Consider the following 27129-nt stretch of genomic DNA (forward strand, 5'->3'; position numbering starts at 1 on the left):
TACGGGCCCAGGTGCTCCAGAAGGCTAAGCATAAGTAAATCTAGGAAATGTCACGTCCTTGCATCGAGAACTTTGGCAAAGTGATAACAAATCACAAGGCACACTATAATGAAATCCTCGACCTAAACTTCACGGAGAGAATTACGTATTTCTCAATGAGATTCTGATCAACACTTGTCAATATTCGTCATCAACCTGTATCTTTGGAAACCACGTGTTGAAAGTTTTAAAGTACATTGAGAATAGGACCAGGTGTTCCTTAAGAATAAGCGTCCTCACTTCATCGACAACACTTGTCATGTAAATCTAGGTCAAACGAAAGTAGGAATAATACAAAGAGTTCATGCCTATGCTAGTTTACTTTGTTGGCAGTAGTTAAACAGTAGCTTTCTGTGAATACTGCGATATCAGATACACAAACTACACTATTTGGGTTAGAAGTGTAGTTATACATTCACTGATTTTCTTTTATAGCAGTCGTATTGTTTTGTTTTTTTTAATTGTCATGTTTCAATTTTTATGACGAAATTCTTTAATAGCGTAAAAGAGTACATATATCTTAATGTCATAAATTGCATTATGATGGAAGCTAACGTCAGATAAAAACTGTAAACAGGGTCATTTTGCACAGATATTGATTGTTTTTGTCGCCATTTTATTGAGGCTACCTGCATTCGCCAGGCACACCGTCTTTGTGTACTTTGGTATTTAAAAATGTTTTTGTACTGGTCATCACAAACGAAAACTGCTAATATGTAAATGTTAACGTTTTTAATTGACAAGTAACGTTGTTATTGCGTAATGTCTTGTTCTTAATTTGACAGAAATGGCAGGAAATATGTGTTAGATATTTTATTTTGGTATTTTTACCGATATCAATTTACTGTAATACCTGACAAGCACAAATAAATCTGTCTCATTGCCAATAGAAATTAACCAGTTAGTTTGTCAAACGTCATACTTCTGGAAGTATAATCCATCTCTTTTATTGTTTCAGAAGCATTTGACGTTATATCGAACATTTCTTGCATTTCATCATACGGGGTATTGTTATGATTGTGACGTCGCAAGACCTGGTTGACTTGATTATGACGTCAACTATCCTGTCTGCTGATTATTTTTGACAGTTCGTTGGTAATTTCCTGTTGTTTCCGGAAATAAAATAAAGACAATGAAATTGTTTTCAGTGAAAATCATAGAAATTTTAAACGTACAGTATAATCAGACTTATTCTATATTAGTATCATGTAAACCTCTCAAGATAAATAAGTGATATCCAAAGGGTAACATTAGTGTTTCCTTATTATCATCCTTCAAACTAGCGTATTTACACGTGAAGTACATGGACAAATATATATTATACTGTAATGGACCTCAGTTTAGGGGTATCGATCACGAGAGATCAGATCCGTTCGGACCTGGTGATCTTAGAAACTGACCAATAAGAACGGCTGACGACTAAGCTGTACGATAAGCGGGACGATTTCGACTTTCTGTTTGTGAACGTTTCCCCTTCCTTGACACTAGCATCCCAGCTTTCCTTACGTAAGGTGTTTACATGTTGCAGTTAATTCGTTATAAATCTAATATGAAGGGAAACGAATGACAGATTCTTTTTATCATATAATACATAGTAAACTGTATAATTGTGATCTGAAACGAATATTTTGCACTTCACCGCCTCTGAACGGATGAAAATTGCGTCCGCTTCACAATGACGTGACGTCACATTTGTTGTTTTTATTCGATCGTGACGTCATTTCCGGAGTGACATTACGCACGTTAAATAAACATAATTTATGTGATGGCTTTATGGCACTGTATAACACGGTATTCATATTCAAGAGCTTGTGACTTTACATGGTTTTACCAAGTTCTATATGGCGGGTGTGGTTGATAAAGCAAAATGCGCTTACTCTGCCGGAACACCTGGTCTTATTCTCGTTGTATTTTTTCGAAAGGTCTCCGTGTAAAATATTCCTTTGGTCATATTTCCCTTTAGCTTAGTTTTGTTTTGAGGTATCGTGTTGCTGACACTATGGTATGGTCTTGTTGTGATTTGATAAGATCAGGTTCGTAAATAAACAGTTAACCGAGACTGAAGTACATAACTGTTTATACAATCTCAAGATTTTACCTTCTCATTCCGAACTCAAAGAATGATCTGCGTTATGGTCTGTAAAACTGTTGATATCATGGAGTTTATAAAAACAGACTGGTCACATGACGTCTTTTCTCCAATCAGAGCTGTGAAATCGCAGTAGGTGTACATATGTATGATACATGTTACACTGACGCCATCCAATACTATACAGGCCCAAGGATCACGAAACGATTTTAAATCTGAGTTTGTATTGAGTTTGGACTTAGCCAATCCAAAATAACATCATGAAAGTGACGTCATAAGTGATTAGCTAAGCAAAAAAAAAAGTCTAAGATTGTTTCATGATCCCGGGGCCAGGAGTAAAATTATAAGACAACAAAGGACAAAAGTAGTATTTCTTATTAGTTTATTCATAGTTTCAATATTTCAATATTTCTCCGACGGGTTTTAACACAAATCATTGTAAGCACTAATACTATAACATGATAAATGCAACATGGATCTCCTGATGCACACGTGTACGTTAGGTTTGCGCGTGTCAGTTAAGTCACGTGCGGACAGGACATACGCGTGCATACGACACTAGAATGCATGCATAAATCTAATAAAATGTTAAACAATGAAAACTGTACATTGTTATATATAGCACACACGTGTAAGTAAACTGTCATACACTACATACATGGTATATGTTTTCATACACGTGCATCCACCATTATTACTCGTTAGTTCTGAACTAACATGCCTAAAAGAGAGTGTGACGTCAGAGCACGTAAGTTTTGTGTTAACGTCACAGTGACACATCCCATTTACATAAATTTTGTATGTCATACGAAACATTCCCATTGGTTACAGAACGATTGATACAGTATTTGGATGAGACTAAAATTAACAAAACAAAACAACATAAAACATTTAAAATATGCATTGTAATATAATACAGTTTCGTCTTTCTCTGACACAAAATTTTCCACATAACAGCACGATAAATTATCATCTCACTTCACTACAAGGATACAAAGATTGGTTTCTGCGAGTGAAAGTGGGTACGCAGGGTGACGGACAAGGGTGGAGGTAGGTACCACACTATGGGAGAAGGGATGGGGAAGGTTGGGGGTGAGCACCACGATATGATGGAGGGGTACGTGAGTTGGTAGACAAGGGAGGGAGGTACCGCAGGGGAGGGGGAGGTGGTAGGGGAGTACGTGAGTTGGCGGACGGTATTAGGAGAACAAGTGAGTCCTTGGGGTGGGGGACTGCGTACATAGTTCATGTTACGAGAATAGTTTCATTTTATATGGTACCGTTGGGCTTCCACAGAAACACCAAACCTGACGACATGCGCATGCGCATTGTGACTAACACTACATGCGTATGGACCAGAACGTTTAAATCTGACTTCATTCAGTCTTGGAACTTTTGAGATACTATAGGTAGTGTGCTTGTTCGTGCTGCTGGCGGATTACTGTTTCTTTGATTAATATAATGGATTGTGTAGCCTTTCATCTGTTGTTATGGATATATAGAATTTCATCTGTACTGCTGGTATGGATATATAAACTTTCATCTGTTACTGCTGGTATGGATATATAAACTTTCCTCTGTTACTGCTGGTATGGATATATAAACTGTCATCTGTTACTGCTGGTATGGATATATAAACTTTCATCTGTTACTGCTGGTATGGATATATGAACTTTCATCTGTACTACTGGTATGGATATATATATATAGTTTACCAGGTATCACTACCTGTACTGTTCGTGGAAACCTGCTACACGTACTCAGAGACATATAAATTAAGCCGAGTATATACGTACTCTGACGTACGGTAATGTCAGCGTTGAGCTTTCATATTTTGTCAGATCAAATAAGACAGTGTTTTATTTAGGACCTCGCTCGTGGACAGCTCGTTAAGTCTCGTCATCTTAAATAGTGACTTTTAATTGGTTTGGAATGTTAACGATGTAATTGATATTTCAATTATAATGTTACATGTCGTACATGGACAGCTGAGTGTTGTTTACAAATGTTTTACCATTAAACATTTTCATGTTTCTATTTAAAACGTTACTCTCATTATTTTTCGCAATTATTTGACAGGGAGAACCAAAGGTAAAATGTAGAACTAATGAATGCTTTAGCTGGATGGTTGAGTTATATGTAAAAAGTAACATATCATAAACTCGTTGTCACATAAAATGTAAATAATTGAGCACCAATTAAATAACAGAAATGAAAGGGAATGCTTCGCGGGGACAAAAGTGAAAGGGAATGCTTCGCGGAGACAAAATGAAAAGGAATGCTTCACGGGGACGAAATGAAAGGGTTTGCTTCATAGGGAATGTTATGGCGTTATGGCGTAGTCTGTAATGATTACTTAAATAAACGTATCATTGGTGATAGCATCGATAACAACTTGTCGAAAATGACTAAGAAATATTGATAAAAAAAACGTCAATTATTAAATAATACAATGTTAACTTAGATAAATATTCAAGCGTTTCAATCAAATGAGACGGATCCAGAAAACTAAGCGGAAAAGTTGGCTTTGTACATCGAATACATGGTCTAGGCTTGTTAACAAACGATATCAATATGGTGGATATATCAACAAATACACCCAGAATTATTACAAAACTTGATACTGGATCCGGTGTGGTTGAAACGTTAATGATAAAGTTTATGGCGGTCATAACAATGATATAAAATATGATGATGTACAATTTGAAATAATTAATCATGGTATCTTTTCACTGTCAGAGTCAACAACGTCGATTTCCTCATCTGCCTCGTTGTCAGAATCATCGTAAATGGTAACACCAGAAGCACTAGACTGCGCATGAACGTAACTGGAATTTAATCTTCCACTCGACAGAGATGGCATGCCCTCTACAGGCGAGCTGTCACCGTGTTTAGATGAGAAATTGTCTGCAGTATTTGAGTCGTCATTCATTTCGCTGGTATTTTCGTCGTCGTCGGCGTCGTCTCCTTTCTTTTGTAACTTTTTATGTTTCATTCTTCTGTTTTGAAACCATGTTTTTACCTGTAACAATTCAAAGGTATTTTGAAATTAAACAATCAAATCACTTTTTAATTTAAGCATGTTTTATTCAATATGTAACAAGATATCATGGATGAACGTATGTAGTAATCCTAATTAACCGCTCTTCGAACGTGATATTAGTAAAAGAGAAAGAGACCACATTTTTTGTCGTGATGTTTACACACAAAGAAAATTAGAAATTCGCTGTCGATACGAGTGAGCATTTACAGCTAACGAGACAACGGTTACCGAGACAAGAGTTAAAAATAAAACGGTTACCGAGACAAGAGTTAAAAATAAAACGGTTACCGAGACAAGAGTTACAAATAAAACGGTTACCGAGACAAGAGTTACAAATAAAACGGTTACCGAGACAAGAGTTACAAATAAAACGGTTACCGAGACAAGAGTTACAAATAAAACGGTTACCGAGACAAGAGTTACAAATAAAACAGTTACCGAGACAAGAGTTACCGAGACAAGAGTTACAAATAACACGGTTACCGAGACAAGAGTTACAAATACAACGGTTACCGAGACAAGAGTTACAATAAAACAGTTGCCGAGACAAGAGTTACAAATAAAACGGTTACCGAGACCAGAGTTACAAATAAAACGGTTACCGAGACAAGAGTTACAAATAAAACGGTTACCGAGACAACAAAGGCAACGACAACAGTTACCGAGACAACAGTTACAACAACAACAGTTAAAACAACAACAACAACAGTTACAACGACAACAGTTGCCAAGACAACGGTTACCGAGACAACAGTTACAACGACAACAGTTGCCGAGACAACGGTTACTGAGACAACAGTTGCCGAGACAACGGTTACCGAGACAACAGTTACAACGACAACAGTTACCAAGACAACAGTTACTGAGACAACAGTTGCCAAGATAACGGTTACTGAGAATAACCAAATTGAAATGAAATACATCTATGAATCAACCCACAATACCGGAGAGGCAAAGTATACCTGAGTTTCCGACAGACTGAGCTGAGAGGCGAGCTCCACTCTCTCGGGAGTTGATAGGTAGCGTTGAGATTCGAACCTCTTCTCCAATCCATTTAACTGTTGGTCACTGAAGACAGTGCGCGCTTTCCTCCGTCGGCAGTGGGTATGTTTCCCCGGGGTGTCATGTTGGAACAGGGGGTTTAGTGGGAAGCCGGCTGGAAAGAAGAATCGGATACAGAATATTAAACATAACAGTTTAGTAACTTTTTAGAAAGGGAACTTGTGTTTGAGCATACTGGAATGTTTACAAAATAGTTAAAGTGTTTTTCACGAGACCGTTACTTACATGTTAGTGTTCTAAGTACAAAGGAATACATATGTAATAAATAAATATATAAAAATAAATGAATGAATAAATAAATAATTACTTAGATAAAGCATCTATAAAAAGGTCAATAGTAAAGGCTGGTACCACGTATTCTGAAGGGAACTACATGTATAGATAGCATTTATGTAAATGTCTTTTGTAGTTGTACACGTAAATTGACACGAATACAATATGATTTAAACTAAATAGCAGAAATGTGCCGCAAACTGGAACTTTTTTGGCCGTGCTCATAAAAAACTTCTTGCATGCAGGCGATAGTGTTTATTTAGATAGGACAAGTTTTGTTTTATAACTCCCAATAAGGCAATAGTATTTAGTTTAAGCGAGTTTACATTAAATAGAAGTGAAACGTTAGAAGTAAAACAAATCAGTTTAATTGCAGTCACAGACAGAGAAGGAATGTGCGCCTTTAAATGAAAAAGAGTATCTGAACAAATCGTATCTATCAAATGATATTGGCGTGAAAAATATAAGAATGGTAACTATGGGTCATTAAAACACGATTTGTAATACACGCAAAGCTAGCGGCTGGATACTAACATGCATATTCCGTCTTTGCGTATTGCAGAAGTTGTAACGTCATTGGTTTGTGTGAGAAAATTACGTCGATTTCTCAAAAATTTATGACGTTACTCTCACAAACAGATGACGTAATAATATTATTCAATACCTGTTCACAAGAGAAACTAGCTCTGTAAAACGAAAAGACGGAATAAACTATATAAGTGTTTTGAAGACAATAACGGATTTTACTGAAGCAATGAATATTTTAGCAAATGTTGTTATGGTCCTATAACACACATTGCTATGATGACAAACTGAATAAAGCCCGGCAGGCATTATGTAAGTTTGTCAGCAATAGAAAGGGGATTATAGGACCATAACAATATTTGCTAAAATATTCATTATATATATTTGCATTTTGATAAAGCAGCTACGCGTTATTTAGTCATTTCGAACAGTTCTTTGAACAGCAAATTAAGTCTTGACAACAATGTAATTGATGACCTTACAATAGCAAACGTTGTTATAGTCTCATAACAACATTTGCCTTCTCAATGCATTACAAAGGAAGGAAGCAGAGCAACTGTGAATATTTGGCGTTAATGTCAATTGTTAATTTCCATACAGCTGGGCAACAAAATATGTAACTTATACGCGTCAAAAGAAACAGAATGAGGTTATCTAAAATACTAAAGAGTGACCTTTGTTTATATACTCAACATTAAAACTGGTATGTAACGTGTCAGACTTAACTGTCCGTTCCTATGTACTTAATTTATCTTACTGATGTAAGCGACGTTTCTTTATATTTGTAATGATCTAAAGGGCTGTTTACTCAGTGGATGTGTCAATACGTTACGCCGAATTCATGTACAAGTGTACCTCGCCTGCCTACATAATGGTCCGAGAGAAAGTTGAAATAAACGGACGGTATCTTCCACTTATAAGCTGAAAATCAAAATTATTTTATAACAGTGAAATGTCATAGATGTATAATAGTTTGGGATGTGTTAAATGTGACGTGTTTTACGTCTGAAATGAGCATTGTATCATTTAAAAATCATGTTAATACGTATAGTTAAGCTGCGCAGACACCGACACACAGGATATACCGTCTTATCTTAATGATGTAAGCGATCAGTCTTATTTAAATGTTACACAACGGCTATTGAGCCCGCTATCGTGTCGTCACAGCTTCAGTGTCGATATTGCCCGGATGTCCTACGACAGCGTGGAGACCGTATCTGAATTGCCAACCTAACACTATACAACGAGTGTTGTATTACGAAACCTGTGATAATGAGTGTATTTAAGATAGAGTTATCTCCCCCTTTATCGAAACACGAGTAAGTCTCGTTGACACAGTGGTATCGCTAAAGGATAAGATTGAAATGTGAAGTTCACTTCCGTACAACATGTGGTAAAGGTGGTGATAACGACTAGTGCACGTTAACGGAGACAAGAGTAAGTCACGTGATATCACAGACGTAGGCTGCAGTGTTTAGTTCTGTTAGGTCAAAAACGAAAACCTAACAATCAGGAATAAAAACCATAAGCAAAAAAAATATTATAAAAATTATCATCAATCACAACAATAATCATGATTCCTCTTCTGACCGGATTTAATTTTTAAGATATTTATTGCCACACATTGGGGAAGGGATTAGGCACAATTTATCAGAATAAATATGTATCTAATTTTTCTCTCTGCATTCACAGTTGTATTGTACCAATGGAAACATCAAAATTATTTGATTAAGTACATTTTGAATTGAACATTTATTGTTTTCTTTTATTGTTCCACCTGTCCCGAAATTAATTTATTAAGATCCCAGAATATTGATGATACTCGTCCTGCTATGTTCTAATAGGTTCGTGTTTAGATAAAATAAACTGTTTTTGATTGCTTATTTTCAAATTAATTTAGTTCTGATTTCCGATCTGCTACGTTTTAGTAAATTCGAGATTCTGGTCCGTCATATCGTTCTATGATTTTACGGATAATATTTTTTTGGCATTCTTTCGAAAGTTTCAAGAGCCCTGGGCAGTCAAGAAATTGTTAAAAGTTCAATTCACTTCAAGAAAAATAGTGCATATAATGTGTATCAATGGTACACACAAAACAGTTTTAAATGTTATTTTAGTGTTTTTATTGTGAAAAAAATCGATCGTGAAGTAAAAATTACAGATTTAAATATTGTTTTCATGAGCTTAAAAGACATTGTAAATAATAGTTAAGAGTAATTCAAATTGGCGCGTTTGAAACATCCTCTAAATGATATTTATGTAGACACCCTGTCGATACTATTTATGGGCTGTTTTATCTAGTAAAGCCTTCAACTTCTATTACCGAAACAGTGGTGAGTCAGTATCACACGCTGGCGCATTCACTTAACATCAAATCTGGTCGTTATAATGGGGTTCCGAGAGGTCAAAGGATATGTTTAGCTTTCGATAAAAATTATATTGAAGATGACACACATTTTATTCTTTTTTTTTGTCCTGCTTATTTTAGTAAGAAACACATACATTAATCATTAGTACTACCGACGCCCCAGTGTGTATAAGTTGTTCCGATTGTTGTCACGTAAAAGTGTTAAAACATTCGAAAAGTCGAATTGGTAACTATTTACGGCATGCTACCGCCAAAAGAAAAACCCTAATATTGTGATATTGCTGAAGTATGATTTCAATATTGTGTGATAAATGCAAAAATATGTATGGAGTTGTCCTCCGCCGTCTTGAACATTGCAATAAGTATCTTTTATTATGTATATATCTGGCTATATTGTGTATTGCATTCGGAAAAAACCTTGAAACATGATCTGACGCAAAACTCAAGGGGAAATGGTCTGTACTCAGACACAATCAGTTTCAGTTTAAAAACAAATCCTTCACCTACTGCTGTTTCATATTTTTTTGAAAAATTTTATGTCGCTTACTCATAGATGATTCACTATTTAGAGGAAAATATTTTTGAAATATTGTCAGCGCACCCCAGCCTGTTCTGTAAGTTTTTTTTAATTTCCTACTATGTATAAACAGCTTAGTTGAGAACATGCTTATGACTGAGTAAATATTCGGACTCGTGTGTTTTGTCACACTACAGTAAAGTGGTACTCGTGTTATTTGGCAATTAAAGAATACAACGTCATAATTATCTATATATGAAAAGAAATATGCAGATCTGCGTTCAATACTGTAACACGTTAAATTCAGTTACAAGGCACCAATACAGTGATTAGCCTATCGTTGTTACTGACTTATATACATCACTGATTGTGGTGTAAACTAATACCATCACACGCTAAATAGACTGGTAATACGTAAAAAAAACTATATGACGAATCGGATAGACAAAGGTCAGCAAAGTAATGCATAACAATCGGTGTCTAAACTGTAGGTCTACGGTCCCCGGGGAATCCTCACGTTGGAAGGGAGATAACTCGTCGATAGGGACTGATACACCCCGGCGTTACCTTACCAAGACCCGTCCGTTTAATTCAATTGGTAGCATACTTAACAGCCGTCACTAACACAGAATCGTCGGTAGATCAACGCTTACTAGTAATTCCATCAATTACCAACTCAATTATCTATTTATGTTTAAACAATATGAATCAATTTTTACATTTTTATTAATTACCCCTTGGTTAAATTAATCAGAAATATAATTTTGATATGCAATAGGGGAATAACGGAAACATTTGGTTGACTGTTTCAAACTTGGTTATTTTATTAAATATCATATGTTTAACTCTAAAAATGTAGATCACTTGGATGTCTGATTAAAATGCAGCCGATTAAATTCTTCATAAAAACTTAGGGGCTGGTAGCCAGTCTTTTAGGCATGTCGGTATACTTAATAAATTAAACGGAGTGGCTATTGACACTGGTTAAATTAAACTGGTTTACATGCGAAAATGTTGACACCGCTAAGAAACGTAGTGATGTGTATGTTGTTATATATCTAGGCAGTGTATTGTTGCACAACTGTACGTATCGGTTATAGATGATTTGTTAAACGGAAAGTAATTCCGTGGAAATAACTGGGTTGATGTTTTAATTTGAAACTATATTTGACAAATACTGAGAAATGAAAAAATAAAGCATTATTATATCGTTAGATTTTTTTTTTCTACAATTTTATATATTTTTATATTTTTATTTGACCAAAAACAAACCCTATCAATTCAAAGCTATTGTATTTTTGACCTTAAATAATTTAGTTTTCTGATTAGAAAATCTGATATCAAAATCGTTTTTAACTTTTGATTTTTAAGCGTTCCAAGGACACATAGAAACGTGTACAGGAAATGTCCCGACGTTGTTTTTTCATGCTTACAGTGTATATCTCAATACGAGATACAAGAAGCTTTATTTAAAGCCGTATACATATGAACACGGAACTTTATTTATCAGTAGGTGTGAGCCAATATTACTAACTACGACAAGATCAAAGATGCATATCAACTGTTATGCTCACATAATAGGGTACAATAAAGATATTGTACTGTTTTGCTGAACAAAACTGTTTACGATAAAACATAAAATTGAATAGAACTTCATTTAATTGGTGATTGTTTGGTTGCACACGATCACAGAAGCGTATAAATAAACAACGTAATTTATATCGACAGGTGTTGTAAAGATGCCGTGAGACGGTCTGATCCGACACTTTGTGTGCCGGTCCGACACGCCAAGTGCTCTCAAGCAGTCTGGTCGTAAGTAAAAGTCAGACGTCGGGTGAGGGATTACCTCCCCTTATATCCCGCCTAGCTGATGAAAGGGGCGAAATCGGCGTGAAAAAACAGTCAGGAGAATCAACGGATTAAATGCACGGCACTTCAAATATAATTATTTTGATAACCCGACAAATCACCGACAGACAATCCATTGATTTCGGGTATTAACGCAAGCTAAACACGTCACGATGTGATCATTACGGCAATTATCTCGCGCGAGCTGTGCACCACGTGCGTCCATGTAATTATGTGGTCAATCACTGAAGTTTGTAAACACGGCGGGGAGGACCTCAACATGTCGAGTGTACAGCGGTCAAAATATTGATAATTATTAATTATATCAAAATCAGTCTTTGTGTATCCGTCACATTCTACATTTCGTTATTCAAGTTTCAATTTTGACAACCTCATTATCAAATTAGCGGTCCTTTCCGTGACCACGCTCTCAACACAATGGAAAATGAAACAACGGAAAACAGTGGTGTTTTTGCGCCGGTAAATAGTTTCCGTATATTACTGTCAAAACGTCGATATCTCAACGGCTCGTGTTTTCTTTTGGTGACAAAGTCAAGTCTGAGGAAATGTTCGGGTCCGCATAGTCACGTCATTAATAGAAGTTCTAGTTTAAGTGAAATAACGCAGATCAGAAAAAAATAATTAATAATTGAGAATATAATGTATGAATCACTTGAGCTAGACACTGTAATAATTAGTTTAAGTAAATGCTGTATTAACTAGTTTATACACAGAACATGTACTTACAGATTTTGACAATATATCAATTATACATAGTATAATTTGTGCGACGTTAATAGTTTGTTAACGATTATAAACAGTATTCGCTATTTAGACAAACACTGTATTAATCATTAAGACATACAATGTATAAACTAATGACACAAACACTGTATTAATCATTAAGACATACAATGTATAAACTAATGACACAAACACTGTATTAATCATTAAGACATACAATGTATAAACTAATGACACAAACACTGTATTAATCATTAAGACATACAATGTATAAACTAATGACACAAACACTGTATTAATCATTAAGACATACAATGTATAAACTAATGACACAAACACTGTATTAATCATTAAGACATACAATGTATAAACTAATGACACAAACACTGTATTAATCATTAAGACATACAATGTATAAACTAATGACACAAACACTGTATTAATAATTAAGAAATACAATGTATAAACTAATGACACAAACACTGTATTAATCATTAAGACATACAATGTATAAACTAATGACACAAACACTGTATCATTAATTAAGAACAGGCTGTATTAACTATCGGCCATTAACTATTTGGACATGCACTGTCTTTTTTATTCCGACACTGCGGTAATTAATAAGAAGTACAATCTGTAAATTATTATAGTATAAACTTATCATTTATCAATAATTTAATGTATCAATTTTTAAGACAAGTTCTTTATTAACGTTAAGTCTTGCGACTTATCAGTGTAAACATATAATAAACAGGATACTTAAATATGTACAAAAAGTCACATTGGTCACAGAAGAATGAACAACAATGCAAACATAAACAAATCTGATCGGCGTGCAACACTGTATTAATAACTATTTAGATAAGCAAGGGATTTAGAAACTGTACAGGTTAACTTTAGACAATTATCTCTCATATACAAACATATCACATTTGTTCAGTTTGAAATCGGATTTTTTCTTCAAAAATAACAGAAATAATCGTGAATGATTCTGAAACAGGAGCGCTTAGTGTATCGATTCAGTGTATAGTCTTGTAAGTTCAAATTACTGTTTATTTGGTTGTTTCAGTTATTTTTTGTAAATGTCCACTTATTGTTTAATATACGTTTAATAAACATCTAGTAAGTGTTTTGTACCTGCTAGCCGTGTGTTTCAGTTAGTTTTAATGGATGTTTAGGAATCATTTAGGTAAATATTTGGTAAATATCTCAGTTAATGGTACAAGACATGTAGATAAATAAAAATACTTTTTTAATGAAGTCTGAATTACTTATGAATATCAGAATATTAGCTCGAAACAAGTTTCGGACGCACTATCAGTTAAACATGCTAATTGATGTTCTAGTTTTGCTATAATCTATTTATATTAGATACATTAATAATTTGTGAAATTAAAATAAAATGTAATATAAATAGACATTCACAACGATGCTGTCATCATTGTCTTATTACAGAGACTAATGAACAGTGTTAATATAAGACATGTCCGCTAACTTTAGACGTACATTTGTATAAACGATCCAACCTGAAGTCAGTAAGATGATACGATTGTTTCAATTCAATATTAAATTTCTATCAGTAAATATGTGCGAGCTTTCATGATACAAAAACACTACATTCTCACCAACGTGTCACTAAAAATAATCGAGAAAAATGGAACACAACATCGAATTTAAACAAAAGAAAATATGTTGGTAATTGTTGATAATAATTAATTACATGTTAAACTTTATTATTTCTCGAATAGTAAACGCATTCTTCATTAATATATCATTAACTAAAATCAGAACGTAATACTCAATTACAACATTGTCTCTCTCTCTCTCTCTCTCGGGCGATTCAATCCGTGTGCTAAGGCCCTACATTTTATTATCCTCCTATCCTTAAAGCTGAAGAACTGAAGTCAAAGATCGTTAACTAATTATTATATGTGTGAATTTATGAGTCAATGAGACTTTTATCTTTACTCTTTATTGTCCAAGATTATCATTCCTTCATTCGTTCGTTCATTCCCTATTACCTTAAACCTTGCGGTTTATTAGTATCTCAGGTTATTGCCGTAGAAATAACAGATTAATATGACGAAAACCATTATTTTTATTTGTGTATGTGTATGTTTATGCCCAAATATCTACAGAAGCAATGCCAATCGTTGAAGAATTTGTACATGTAGCATAAATGTGAATATTTTAGTCGATGAATCTTTTGTCTTTCTTAACCATGTGATATATGTGCGAGGATGAAATATCTATTTAATACATTTTACAAAGGTGATTCTGCTACTACACATTAACCCTATGTGATCCGTAAACGCTGTACCTAACAGAACGGAGTCAATACGATTAATAAAACATAATGAAACTATGTTGTAAACAAATATGTTTTATTGTACATTTTACTCAGGTTATGTCACTGCATCTTACTAATTCTGTCACATTTAAACTTGTATCCAATAGACAATCAAACTAGCTATAATAAAACCATATTGTGATTAAACAATCATTACTTTACTGTCGCCGAGGTCGACATGTCCTGGTCCCTGGTCATCACTGCAGACCGTTATCCAATATATAAACCTCATCTACCACAAAATACCTATCATCACCGACTATAGTAACGTAACAGTTATTGGTCAGCTTTATTGTATTTTGTTTTGTAATGACGTTGACTTTTAAATCATTTCCCCCTCTCTTTCCTATCCTGTCCTCCCATAGTTTCCGTTTTTACTCATATTCTCAACCATTGTTGCATATTTCTTTCTCAAATATTATAGTCGTAAAACATGTGGTCCTCAAATCTCATAGGTATTTCTTCCACTGGAGATGGATTTGCTGTTATTGTTATTATTTGTTATTATCCTATTCTGTGTTGTTATAATGTATGTTCGATACTCTTGCTAAGTATTTCCTTATATCTTAAAGCTTGTCATGTATATTTTATATCTATAGTATGTTTGATATTCCTGTTCAATGTTTCGCTTTTCTAATAGTAAATCTTTTCATTCATATTCTGTAAATATTTCTGCTTATTGTTCATCTTAACTAACGAAACGAAAGAAATTAAATACGTTAAAACAGTAACGATTTATACAAAACGCATAAACAAAGACTGAATAAGAGTAACACATATACAATTATAATTAAACAGACATATATTTTAACAACGTTTGCCATGTCGTAGAAATATACATAACATGTCCAATATTTATTAACGGTGAATATGTGAAGGATAAAATGTTTCATATCAAATGTTCATGTTTAGCATCCGTGAAATGTTTCGGATTAAATTCATCCGTTTTCGAAAAATCGCCGCCCAAAAATTTCGTTTCTATTAAAATATCTTTAAATACTACGAGTTTCGCTAAAACAATGAAAAAAAATAAAAGTAAATCACTAGCAAATCTATAATATTAACGAAATAATAGGGACATTATTTCAGATAAACGTTTACTTCATATTTAATTTAATTAAAACATGCAACACTTTTTGTATGATTGCTATGATCTTTGCACATAAGTATTGCTTAACTGGAGGCGTCGCCGTAAAGGTAAAGAATCGAAAATACAGGTGAAATGAAGCGATGATAAAACTGTTTATCTATAAAAAGGCTGTAGAAAATACACGTTAGAAAATATATCGAGTAACAGAAATTTAAAATATTTTTATTTTTATTAGATATTTTATGACGTACTTAGCGTAAATTCCAATTCTGCGCAGTGTTTTTTTATTATTAAAACAAAGACATATCATAATGACAAATAATGTCGAAAAAAAACCAAGAATATAAACACATATCACTGGTTAACTTTCTCCAATTAAAAAATAGAAAGCTAGGCATCTTGTATTGGTAAATCTTTTTGCCGAATGTAAAATCGTAACGAAATTTAAATGATTTATTATAAACAATCAGTTCATTTTGTTTTATTTAATGTGTTTCCAATGTTTTTACCATTAATTATTAATGCCTTGATGACGAGGATATATGATAACAGTTAATTGTATAGGTTTGTTATATATTTGTTCTCTTTGTCAGCTTTAAAAGTGCTAACGTAATTAAAAGTTATATTTACAAAAGATCATGATCATTCGCAAAGTAAGACGATGATTGTGCTAACTGTTGATGGCGAATGTTTGGTATAGTCTGCTACTATTTGTCTTGGTTTAGGTTTCGGGCGGTATGAATAATTAATCTGGATCTTGGGCTACATGAGTAGTTTCTATAGAAATTGATGTAATCAAAATGTTACTCTGTTATTAAGAAAAAATAATTGACACTGATCTTTAAAATTTATGACTCCGATATTATCTATTTTAGTTTGTTGTATACCCGCTTTCTTCTTTCCTTTTTTCTCTTTTTCTGTTATGTCTAAAATGATAATAATGAATTGTTGTATCTATTTCGTGGTAACTTATATGAAGTAAGAATGTATCAGAAAAAATATGATTTAAAAGCTGGCATTTTTGTGTGCGTGTTTTTCTTTCTTTTTATATTCGTTTTACACAATATTGCAAGGAAGGTTTAGTTAATAGAATACGAATTATATTTCATATTTATAAATAAAACAAAATAATCTAGTAATATTGACTTTATTCCTAATAGGTCTGAAAAATTAGCTTTCATATGAACAGGTTTTCTTTGTGGATTTTTTTTTTAAATTATGAACATTTTAACAACACGACCATAAGTACGGTTAGAAAGGTATTTCTTAGGCATATTTAGATATCGGTAGATATTGATACCTTCGGTTACAGGATGAGTGTGTCATGGTTTTCCCTAAAGTATGTTGTTCTCTGCCGGGGAGAGCGTCACACATATTGGTGTATATAGTACAGGTGATTTGTTGGTGTTTGGATATAATAGTTATATTAATATTATTTTCAAAATTATATCAATTTTCAAAGTTTAATTATTATTTACTTGGAATATACGAGCAGAGTATAACTATTTTGTTATTTCGTGACGACAGGTCTCTGGATCCGCCACTGTCGTCACTTTGGCGTCATGTAATGTCAGAGGGAAAGGAATTTGGCAAAACTTTTATTGTGTTAGTTTTGTTCTTTATTATGTATTTTAATTTTTATCGAATATTTTAGTTGCTTTATATAAAATACACTGCAGTATATTTTATCAGGAAAACAATCAGAACACAGTGGATTTGAAAGAGACTTCATCATATGAAACACAAACAAAGTTTATAATAAAGTAAATATGATGTATTGTCAAACAAGAAATGAAAATAAAGACAAATATTTGGATAAAAACTTACCGGAGGTCGGGATTAGAAACGGGTGCTCGGAATGTTTTGGCATGAATCCCTGGGCATGCTGAAAAAACTGGTGCGGGTAGATGACATGAGCGCCCCCTAGACAAGGGTACCCGTATTCTGAGAGACCTGGATGACGTACTAGCGCTGAAAGAGAACTGACGTCACGACAAAGTTGTTTTGGTTTGTGAAGTAAAATGTCTTCGATGAAAAACGAGGTATGACGAGGAGCGGGGTGTCCTTCCGAGTTGAACGGTGTGAGGTTCATGTTGTCGTGGTAACCGAAAATCCAATTTCTGAAATTAGTTAGAAATAATTGTAAATCAAATATTCATGTAATGCTTGGAATAATCGTTAATATCAATACAACAATTTCTCATTTTAATGAAGGATAACAATGAAAAATACGATATTTGTTTGTTTAAAAGTTGATATTATAAATTAAATGACATTTTAATCTCAAAGAAGGAATTTCAAAAATTATTGTGTACCTGTAATAAATGAGAGATTTAGATTATAATGAAATTGAAAACTATCTCCTGTTTTAACACCAAGTTTTTGTCGTACAACAAATGAAGAACAAAAAAACTAAGATGCCGGGATTTTGTAAGAAAAGTTTTCTCTTATTTGGTACATTAATTAATTGACCTATCAATTATAAACTTACGTCGATAATATAATTTGAAGATAAACTTTTAAACAAATAATCCCAATTTGAAGCTAAAGTGAGTAGCTCCCTATGTTGGCGCGTGCGTCGTGTTCAGACGAGCCAGTCTGTGTGAGGGGAGGATGTTACAGCGCTCGACAGAGATAAAAATCAAATCGCTAAATACTATCCTCTTCAACAAAATGCACAATTATCCCTCCGCCTGGACTATTTGTCGACGGCCGCACGAGCCTAGAATGGCGGAGGAAACCGGAGGTGTAGTTAATCAAATGTTATTAGTAAATGGATGAAATTAATCAGCGCAGGGGACTTGTTAATTCCACTTTAAAACACTCTAATTCATCATTTCCTTCTCCTTCCTCTTGTAATTTGCTATTCCGGTCGCCTTATAGCGTTGATTCGTGATCATTTGAGATTGTCATGAAGCCATCTGAGCCCTTATGCTTCTGTGTAGAGTATGGGGCTAATTAGCGACTCCGGCTTGGAAGGAAAGTCGGCGTGTCATTGCGAAAGCGGACTCGGAGATGATGCTTGTCTCGCTAACCGCGTCGGGATGATAAAGAAGTTAGGAAGAATAGAATACAATAAATAGTCGTGATCCGGATTCAGGGTTTTCTATTTTCTCTATTAGTTTCTCCTTTAATATCATTACAGCGACAGTGTTTTTGATAGAATCTAATTATGATTAATTAATAATACAGAATTCGTAAGAGCGTAATGTTAGTTGCCGCAGAAGTTTTGATCTCACACGTCAAGATGAAATTAGTATGTTACAGTCCATGTTATTTTATCACAGTCCATATCACTTTATTACAGTCCATTATTTCCGAATTCGAATATCGTATATACACTTTAAGTAACCCGGAAGTAGTCATTATAAGTCAATGTTTCTACATAGCTTCAACACGTGTTTGCCGATATCATCATACTTTGTGTTGCAGTAAAAAAGTTTACTTTGCTTGGCTTGTTACAAACAAAATGTTCAAAACGTTGATTGTTTTTAATGATTATCTATTCAAATTTTCTGTGATTATCGTCATACACGACTTACTTTTATTGGTTGATACACACATGTTGGTCACAACATATTTTCCCTTTGAGTTGCTGAAAACCAATTATTCTATTTTCAGGGATTGCTTTTTGTAGCTTGTAAAACAAAAATGTCTCGTCGAAATCTTGGCTGTCAAGCCAGATGTTCCTGGATAGTTTTTGGACAAATAGGCCTTTCAAAACGCTTGTACGAAACCAAATAACAAAACACTTAACATACAAAGATGGCCACGAATAGTTTTGGTAAAAACGTGTTTGTTGTATTTATTTGAATCGTCAAGAGGAGGTTGTGAAATCAGTTCGTTACAAAAACGTAAAAAAGTAAATTGTGGGGCATTGTTTAAAAAACAGTTAATGCATTATTGAGTTTAGTATCGCTGATATTCGACAAAAATCCGACGAAACATCTGTACGGGCTGAGTGTCCAGTGACGTTTCAGCTATCTTCATTTCAAAAGACCATGTTTGGGAGAAAGGATGATTGATTTCTAACAAATTATTTAAAATCGTAGAATAGTAATACGTTATTAAACTTAAATAAGTTTTTATCATTGTTTCACTGCTGTTTCTAGTTTTCAGACTCATTTCGTAAGAAACGAGAGAGGACGCATCGAGAAAATAAGCACGAAATAACAGCCAAGTAACAGAAATAAAAAAAAAACAGAAAGAAAAAAAGGAATAAAGTAATTAAAACAATTACAAAAAAAGAGAAACAGAAATAAGAATCAAGAAATGAGAAATAAGATAAAAAGAATGTAGAATAATAAAAAAATAAAAAATAGGCAACAATTAATCACCAAGAAGCAATAAAAAAAATCATGAGAAAAAAGACACCCCACCGAACCAATCAAAACGTAACAATAACCAAGAAACAAGTAATTAAATTAAAATGTCGAACGAAAAAGAATGGGAAGAAATAAGAACAAGAATAAACGTGTAATCAAGATATACCTAACAAGCAACACGAAACAACGATCATCAATAAATATGTAACAAGTATGCAACAATATGTAGCAAATAACTAGCAACCAAAGTCAGAAATACGAAACAAAAAACAAAGGAACTAAAACCCTAGAAAACAAGACACAAGCAAAATGAACACTTAAATGATGAAAACAACGCATCAAGAGTCGGGAACAAAACTCTCATTAATATAATGTCATTCGAACAACCGAAGAAACCTTTAATAAATCGAAAACAAACTATAACAAATATAAAAAATAAACACAATAATATAATGGTAAATACTACGTGCCTAAAACAGTAGGGGTTTTATGTGTAAGTTAATACCTGGCAAAGAAAGTTAAAAGCTCGCTTCCTTCGATAGAAATAGAGTTTACGTATATCAACGCTGCAAAGTGAGCTGTATTTAAGGATTGACTTGAATGAATATTTATGTGATTGAGCCATAACACTAAAAAGGTGTGTAATCCTTTTAAAAACCGTTCTACGGTTTATTCAGGGTACACTCCTGTTTTATGTTATGGCTCAATAGCGTAAACAAATCATTAAAGTTTATACTAATTTTAATATAAATAAAAAGACGAATACATATTTTGAAACATTAAATTTGATAAATCACGCATCAAATGATGCATTACACAAAATCAATTAAAAAACAATATGCCGACGCCAAAAAGAAACTGTTTCCATCATCCAATCAAAACGCTTGTTACAGTTCGTGGGGTTTCATTCACCGTAATCGACAAATTCAGTTGTTTACATGTTTGTATTGAGATGTCTGTCACTACTGAGTGAAAATGAAGCTACAGTTGTTTTAAGTTCAATCACTCAGCAACACAGGTGACAGAACACAACTTCCGGCCGGACCGAAAGTGGTTCTTTCGTCAGTTTGTTATATCATGAGCTGATAACATAAAAAAATAAACCAATAGAAATACTTGCTTCAAGCAGGATTAAGTTATTGTTAGGTATTCGCACGATATCGTAAGATGTCGGATAAGAAACAAGAACAAAAAAAAATGAAAATAAAAAATCATAACAATATCAGCAAGAAACAATAAGTGGATTAAAAATAGAGAAAAAACAGGCGACAAGAAACAAAAAAAAATATAAAAAAATTAAGACACAAGCAATCAGCAACTACAGACAAAGACTGTTTCACCTGTCCCGATGCTTGAACGGTTGACTTTTCGTAAGTACCGAATAAATATATAAAAGGATATCACACATCACATCATCTTTGATTTCTCTTCATGAACCATACAAGACAACAATGTTATTCAGATATAATCTACATTTGTGTCTTCTACCTAGAAAACCCTGGACAGACATGAGTTTGTCCGCTTGTGCTCTTTGCAAACTTGTTATGTGATCTGATACGAGTATGTAAGCTGTGTAGGCTCTATAGGGCCATTTTCTGATATACTCGGACGAATCGATCAGACTTAAAGGAGACAAATCCTGTTGAGCAATCGCAGAAAGAAACGATTTTCGACTTTTACGATTTAAACATATTCATTGCCCCAAATTTGAACGGAGTATTCGGCACACTTATATGAATTCCTTTTTTTCCTCTAATATATGTATACATGATAGCATCTAACAAGGCATACAAACCATGTTTTACAATTATCATATTTAACTTAAAACCTGAATCACCAATAATTACAGAACCATAAACAATAAACAATATCACAGGACCATAGCAATCACCAATATCACAGGACTATCGTTTCGCACTGATATTGATGGACAGTACATGTTTATGCAAATTTCCAATCATAATCCAATAAATACGTTCTAAATCGATATCCAAGTGTATATTGCTCCAATGATATTCCCATTTGTTCCTGTTACAATCACCTACACACAAGTCAGTTATATCTACTGTGAAAGCATGTCATTGGTCAGAAGAAAAAACAGCATGCAATGTCTTTTCAACCTTATTAATATTACTGCAGTACAAAGCATTGTCACGAGATGCTTATTATTGTTTTGTTTCGACACAGTTGACAGTGTTTATTTATAGCACNAAACAATATCACAGTACCATATTCAATTAACAATATCACAGGACTATCGTTTCGAACTGATATTGATGGACAGTACATGTTTATGCAAATATCCAATCATAATCCAATAAATACGTTCTAAGTTGATATCCAAGTGTATATTGCTCTAATGATATTCCCATTTGTTCCTGTTATCACCTACACACAAGTCAGCTATATCTACTGTTAAAGCATATCATTGGTCAGAAGAAAAAAACAGCATGCAATGTCTTTTCAACCTTCTAATAATCAACAAAACGATCATTAGATACTATAGTTGTACCGACATAAATAAAGACACTATTGTCAGCTGTATTAATATTACTGCAGTACAAAGCATTGTCACGAGATGCTAATTATTGTTTTGTTTCGACACAGTTGACAGTGTTTATTTATAGCACATCGGTATACCTATAGACCTGAAGGTCTCTTTAGTAACAATAATTGAAGTGTAGTCGGTTTAAGGAGCTTTGACGCCCATCACGTGATTTGCATCATATCGAGTTATCATTATAACAAATTATTGGGGAAAAACGTTTACCACGGTAAAAATGAGAAACGATGCTTTGTTATATTAGAGTACATTTTGTCTTGTGTATGACTTCGTGTAAGTGATAACTTTGACTTGAAATTTTCACCATATGAACTGTAAGTAGAGCGAACGTTTTTGCACTACAATTAGTGCCACCATTGTTATTTCAGTAAATAGATTTTTGCGCTGATTCAGCGAACGCGAATAAGTGAACAGTTCCACAGCAAAAACACGCCAACGACGATAAAAAATACCATAGTGTAAACAACAGCAATGTTTTGGAGTAGTGCGCCCTCTACATGAACAGGAAGATACTGGCTCATACCTTAACAAAGGGGGATAACCATACCAAATGTTTATCACATACAATCATCGACGCGTTAAAAAAATATACAAATTTAGATAGGACCTCTCTTTTAACTTAAAGAATGAACTAATTTACGTAAATATTTATGATCCAATTCTTAAAAGTCTGTAACTATAACGACAATAATAATGTGACGGATACCAAAGCTACATTAAGTCTCTCCACAAGTTAAACAGATTTACGGGAAACATCCGAACAGAAGGACGGTTAAGAGTTGTTTTTCCTTATAGTTACATTTCCACTTGACCCCAGCAGGGTAGATGCGTGCTTGTATTTGCTAAAGAAAAGTTACAATTGGATTGTGAGCCCTTGATTGAATTGAGGGATATTAGATAAACGCGTCCACCAAAGAACGCATTGATTAGGTTGTTTTCCTAACGGTTTTCCGTCATTTGTGAATATGTTTAATTATGGTATGGCGTGCGAGCAGCGCCCCCTGGGGACGGTCTCGCGGCGAGCATTCTGACAAGATAAACTAGTAACTAGGCATGGTAATAGCAAATAAAACGGCTTGATGTGAATATTTTCCCAATTAGGGAAACAAATGAGGACGAAGGGGAAACGCTTGTGTGTCGGGTTTATCCAAATCCCAATGAGACTAATTTTCTAAAATCTTCGTCTGATGTTCCGCGAACCGACCGGATTGTAAGGTAATATTCTCAGAGGGATTCCGAACAGCAACGCAACTTTTCCCGACCTTTCGTAATGAACCGTTAAGTTGCCTTTATCGCCGTCTCGTGCACAGAATAGAAAAATCCAAGCTACTTTCCCGTCGCCTCTTACCGTATTGTTGGTATTAGTTAATTAGGTATGAGCCCTTTTTGTCGTTATATCCACATTTTACTCCCAATTGCTGCGAAAATTGGAACATTTTGGGATAACAAGCATTTCGTTAATCCCTTCTGCTTCTAATCCGCTGTTTCCAACAGTTTCGTAGCTGCAAGGAATTGGCAAAGTTTTTGTTTATTATCGGTATATTGTTATACTGCTTTGTATTTGCTCTTTAAAACCTTGAATGTTATCCTTTAAATCAATCTAAAATATGATATCACATAAAAGAGTTAAAAAGGGTGATGATAATCAGAGAAAATTTTGATTTCTTTTTGCATTTTGAAGCGTTACTGCGTTTACGTGTCATGTGATCGGTACTCGAAAACAGCGCCCTCTTTTATCAGAGATCCCTACTTGGAAACAGAGCCCTCTATTACCACAGACCAATACTCGGTAACAGCGCCCTCTGTTGCCAGAGATCCATACTTGGAAACAGTGCCCTCTGTTGCCAGAGATCCATACATGGAAACAGCGCCCTCTGTTGCCAGAGACCAATACTCGGAAACAGTGCCCTCTGTTGCCAGAGATCCATACTTGGAAACAGCGCCCTCTGTTGCCAGAGACCCATACTTGGAAACAGCGCCCTCTGTTGCCAGATACCAATACTCGGAAACAGTGCCCTCTGTTGCCAGAGATCCATACATGGAAACAGCGNGATTTTGATTTCTTTTTGCGTTTTGAAGTGTTACTGCGTTTACGTGTCGTGTGATCGGTACTCGAAAACAGCGTCCTCTTTTATCAGAGATCCCTACTTGGAAACAGAACCCTCTGTTACCACAGACCAATACTCGGTAACAACGCCCTCTGTTGCCAGATATCCATACTTGGAAACAGTGCCCTCTGTTGCCAGAGATCCATACATGGAAACAGCGCCCTCTGTTGCCAGAGACCAATACTCGGAAATAGTGCCCTCTGTTGCCAGAGATCCATATTTGGAAATAGTGCCCTCTGTTGCCAGAGATCCATACATGGAAACAGCGCCCTCTGTTGCCAGAGATCCATACTTGGAAACAGCAACCTCTGTTACCAGAGACCCATACTCGAAAACAGCGCCCTCTGTTGCCAGAGATCCATACTTGGAAACAGTGCCCTCAAATGCCCTTCGTAATAATCATAAATAAAATACGTCATTAAGCATAAAGACCATTGGACTTTGTTTAGATTAAAATGAAATGATTTTTTTTTTATTGAGCAATAACAATGAAGGTCCTGGTTAATAATATCCGTTCAGCAATCAGATTGTATACTTTCTGAACTAGGTTTCTTAATAGTTGTGTTCATACTGCGATATTTCAGTCATTTGTATATTCAGTTAGGTTAAATACTTATTTATCATTGCTTATTACTTGGTTCATAGACTCCCTAATCAGTATAAAAAAGTGCAGGTATGTGTAATCAGCTAGTGTTACTATGTGTTATACAGGACATGCTTCTCTCATTCATAAAATTCATTCATTCAAGGGGTTCTATTGGGTTTCCTACTTTTTGGCCCCTAGCATTACCGATGAGACCTAAAAGGACGAAACAGCTTAACAAATTCAATTTTGGAATATTGTTTCTATTACCAAATTTTATAGATACGATTACCTGTAGGTGTGTGGGTGTGAGTGTCATAAACGACAAGAGTCGTATCAGTTAAATAAACAATGTTGTAAGATGCCTTTGTATTGACAACAGTCAGAACGTTGACACCATTCTTTAAGCGAACTAAGTTCTTAATGAAATGGAAAAACTACAACAAAAAGCCGGTTTTCTGCAGCACCATAGCAAGTTAAGATATTCGATTTAGATGTAATTATGTTTCATTTTCGTTTTAGGGTTTCTATTTAAAGCTTCGTTTATGTTGATTTTTCGTTTCCATATTTATAAATGCAGGAGACTATGAAAACAGGGGCTTTCTGGATAAGTCGGGGTAACGATATTTCAAACAAGAAAACGATTTGATTTTAATACGATTTTTCTCAAGCGAATCCAGCAGGATTCCCCTACAGAAATGTGTTTTTGCCGTCTCTTGAAGGGGGCAATAATAAAAATTCAATCAACACCTGATTACAAATTTAAATATATCTTTGTATACATGTACCATGATTTACTATAAATCCGTGACTAGTAAATAATCGCAAACGGAAATAAGACAGTACACCGGAAGTTCGTTTTGTAAGACAATTAACCAGAAGCTGGAATCATATCTATTTGTATTCTATGAAGTTTCTGCGTGATCAAAACAGTCATCGTCAAGATTATTGAAAATGGCAGTGTTTTGTCGTTCATATCGATAAATATGACATCTAGATATAGGGTATTGTTGACTTTGTATTAAAATCACTTTTTTCTGTGTTTATTTACACTTCATATGAGCGAGAAGGTGTCAGTCTGGTGATAGGTGGCGCTCTGAACTTGCGTGCGAAGGAAGAACTCCGAAGTCCGCGCGCTTGCGTGCATCACGTGTGGGCCTTAGGGCTGACAATCAGATTTAAGGCCCGCGGATAATTTCGTCCTGACAGCTATCGTGCGTTTAACAACTACAATGATGGGAATTAGCCCAAATTAGTTTAATTCTCGCCAGTTCGGTATAGTTTACACGAGAACAACGTGTCCTGAAACACCAAAGTAATGCCCGCACCCGTCATCACCATTCGTCACAGGAACCGTTTTCAGTCGGTTTAGCAATTTCAGTAATTTTTCTCCCAGCGTGCGTCGCAGAAACAAGCATCACTAGGACTGTGGGTGTCGGATACACTAAGTTACAAGCTTTCAGCGTCTAAGCGATTTCTGAACAATATTTAAAAGCTTTCCTAATATGAGTAAATGGGTTTGGCGCGGGAAAATTGCTCCTTTAAGTGAAGTAATGCTACTTAATTTCATATAATGAAATGAAAAATGATGCGAATTGG

General features: G+C 34.5%; 1 protein-coding gene across 2 annotated transcripts in view; it reads right to left on the minus strand.

Annotated features, from left to right (window-relative positions):
- Positions 1–2507: 2507 nt before the first annotated feature.
- LOC110456302 (brain-specific homeobox protein homolog) overlaps positions 2508–27129 on the minus strand; it is a 30969-nt gene continuing 6347 nt past the window's right edge. For both annotated transcript variants that reach the window (XM_021506952.1, XM_021506951.1), the window contains exons 2-4: positions 17779–18071; positions 6134–6327; positions 2508–5150 (exon numbers count right to left, since the gene is read on the minus strand). In XM_021506952.1, the coding sequence (XP_021362627.1) occupies positions 4845–5150; positions 6134–6327; positions 17779–18043 (765 nt within the window). In that variant the 5' untranslated portion in view covers positions 18044–18071 and the 3' untranslated portion in view covers positions 2508–4844. The remainder of the gene's footprint in view (positions 5151–6133; positions 6328–17778; positions 18072–27129) is intronic.

This window comes from Mizuhopecten yessoensis, unplaced genomic scaffold (assembly GCF_002113885.1).
Source record: "Mizuhopecten yessoensis strain PY_sf001 unplaced genomic scaffold, ASM211388v2 scaffold8649, whole genome shotgun sequence".
NCBI lineage: Eukaryota > Metazoa > Mollusca > Bivalvia > Pectinida > Pectinidae > Mizuhopecten > Mizuhopecten yessoensis.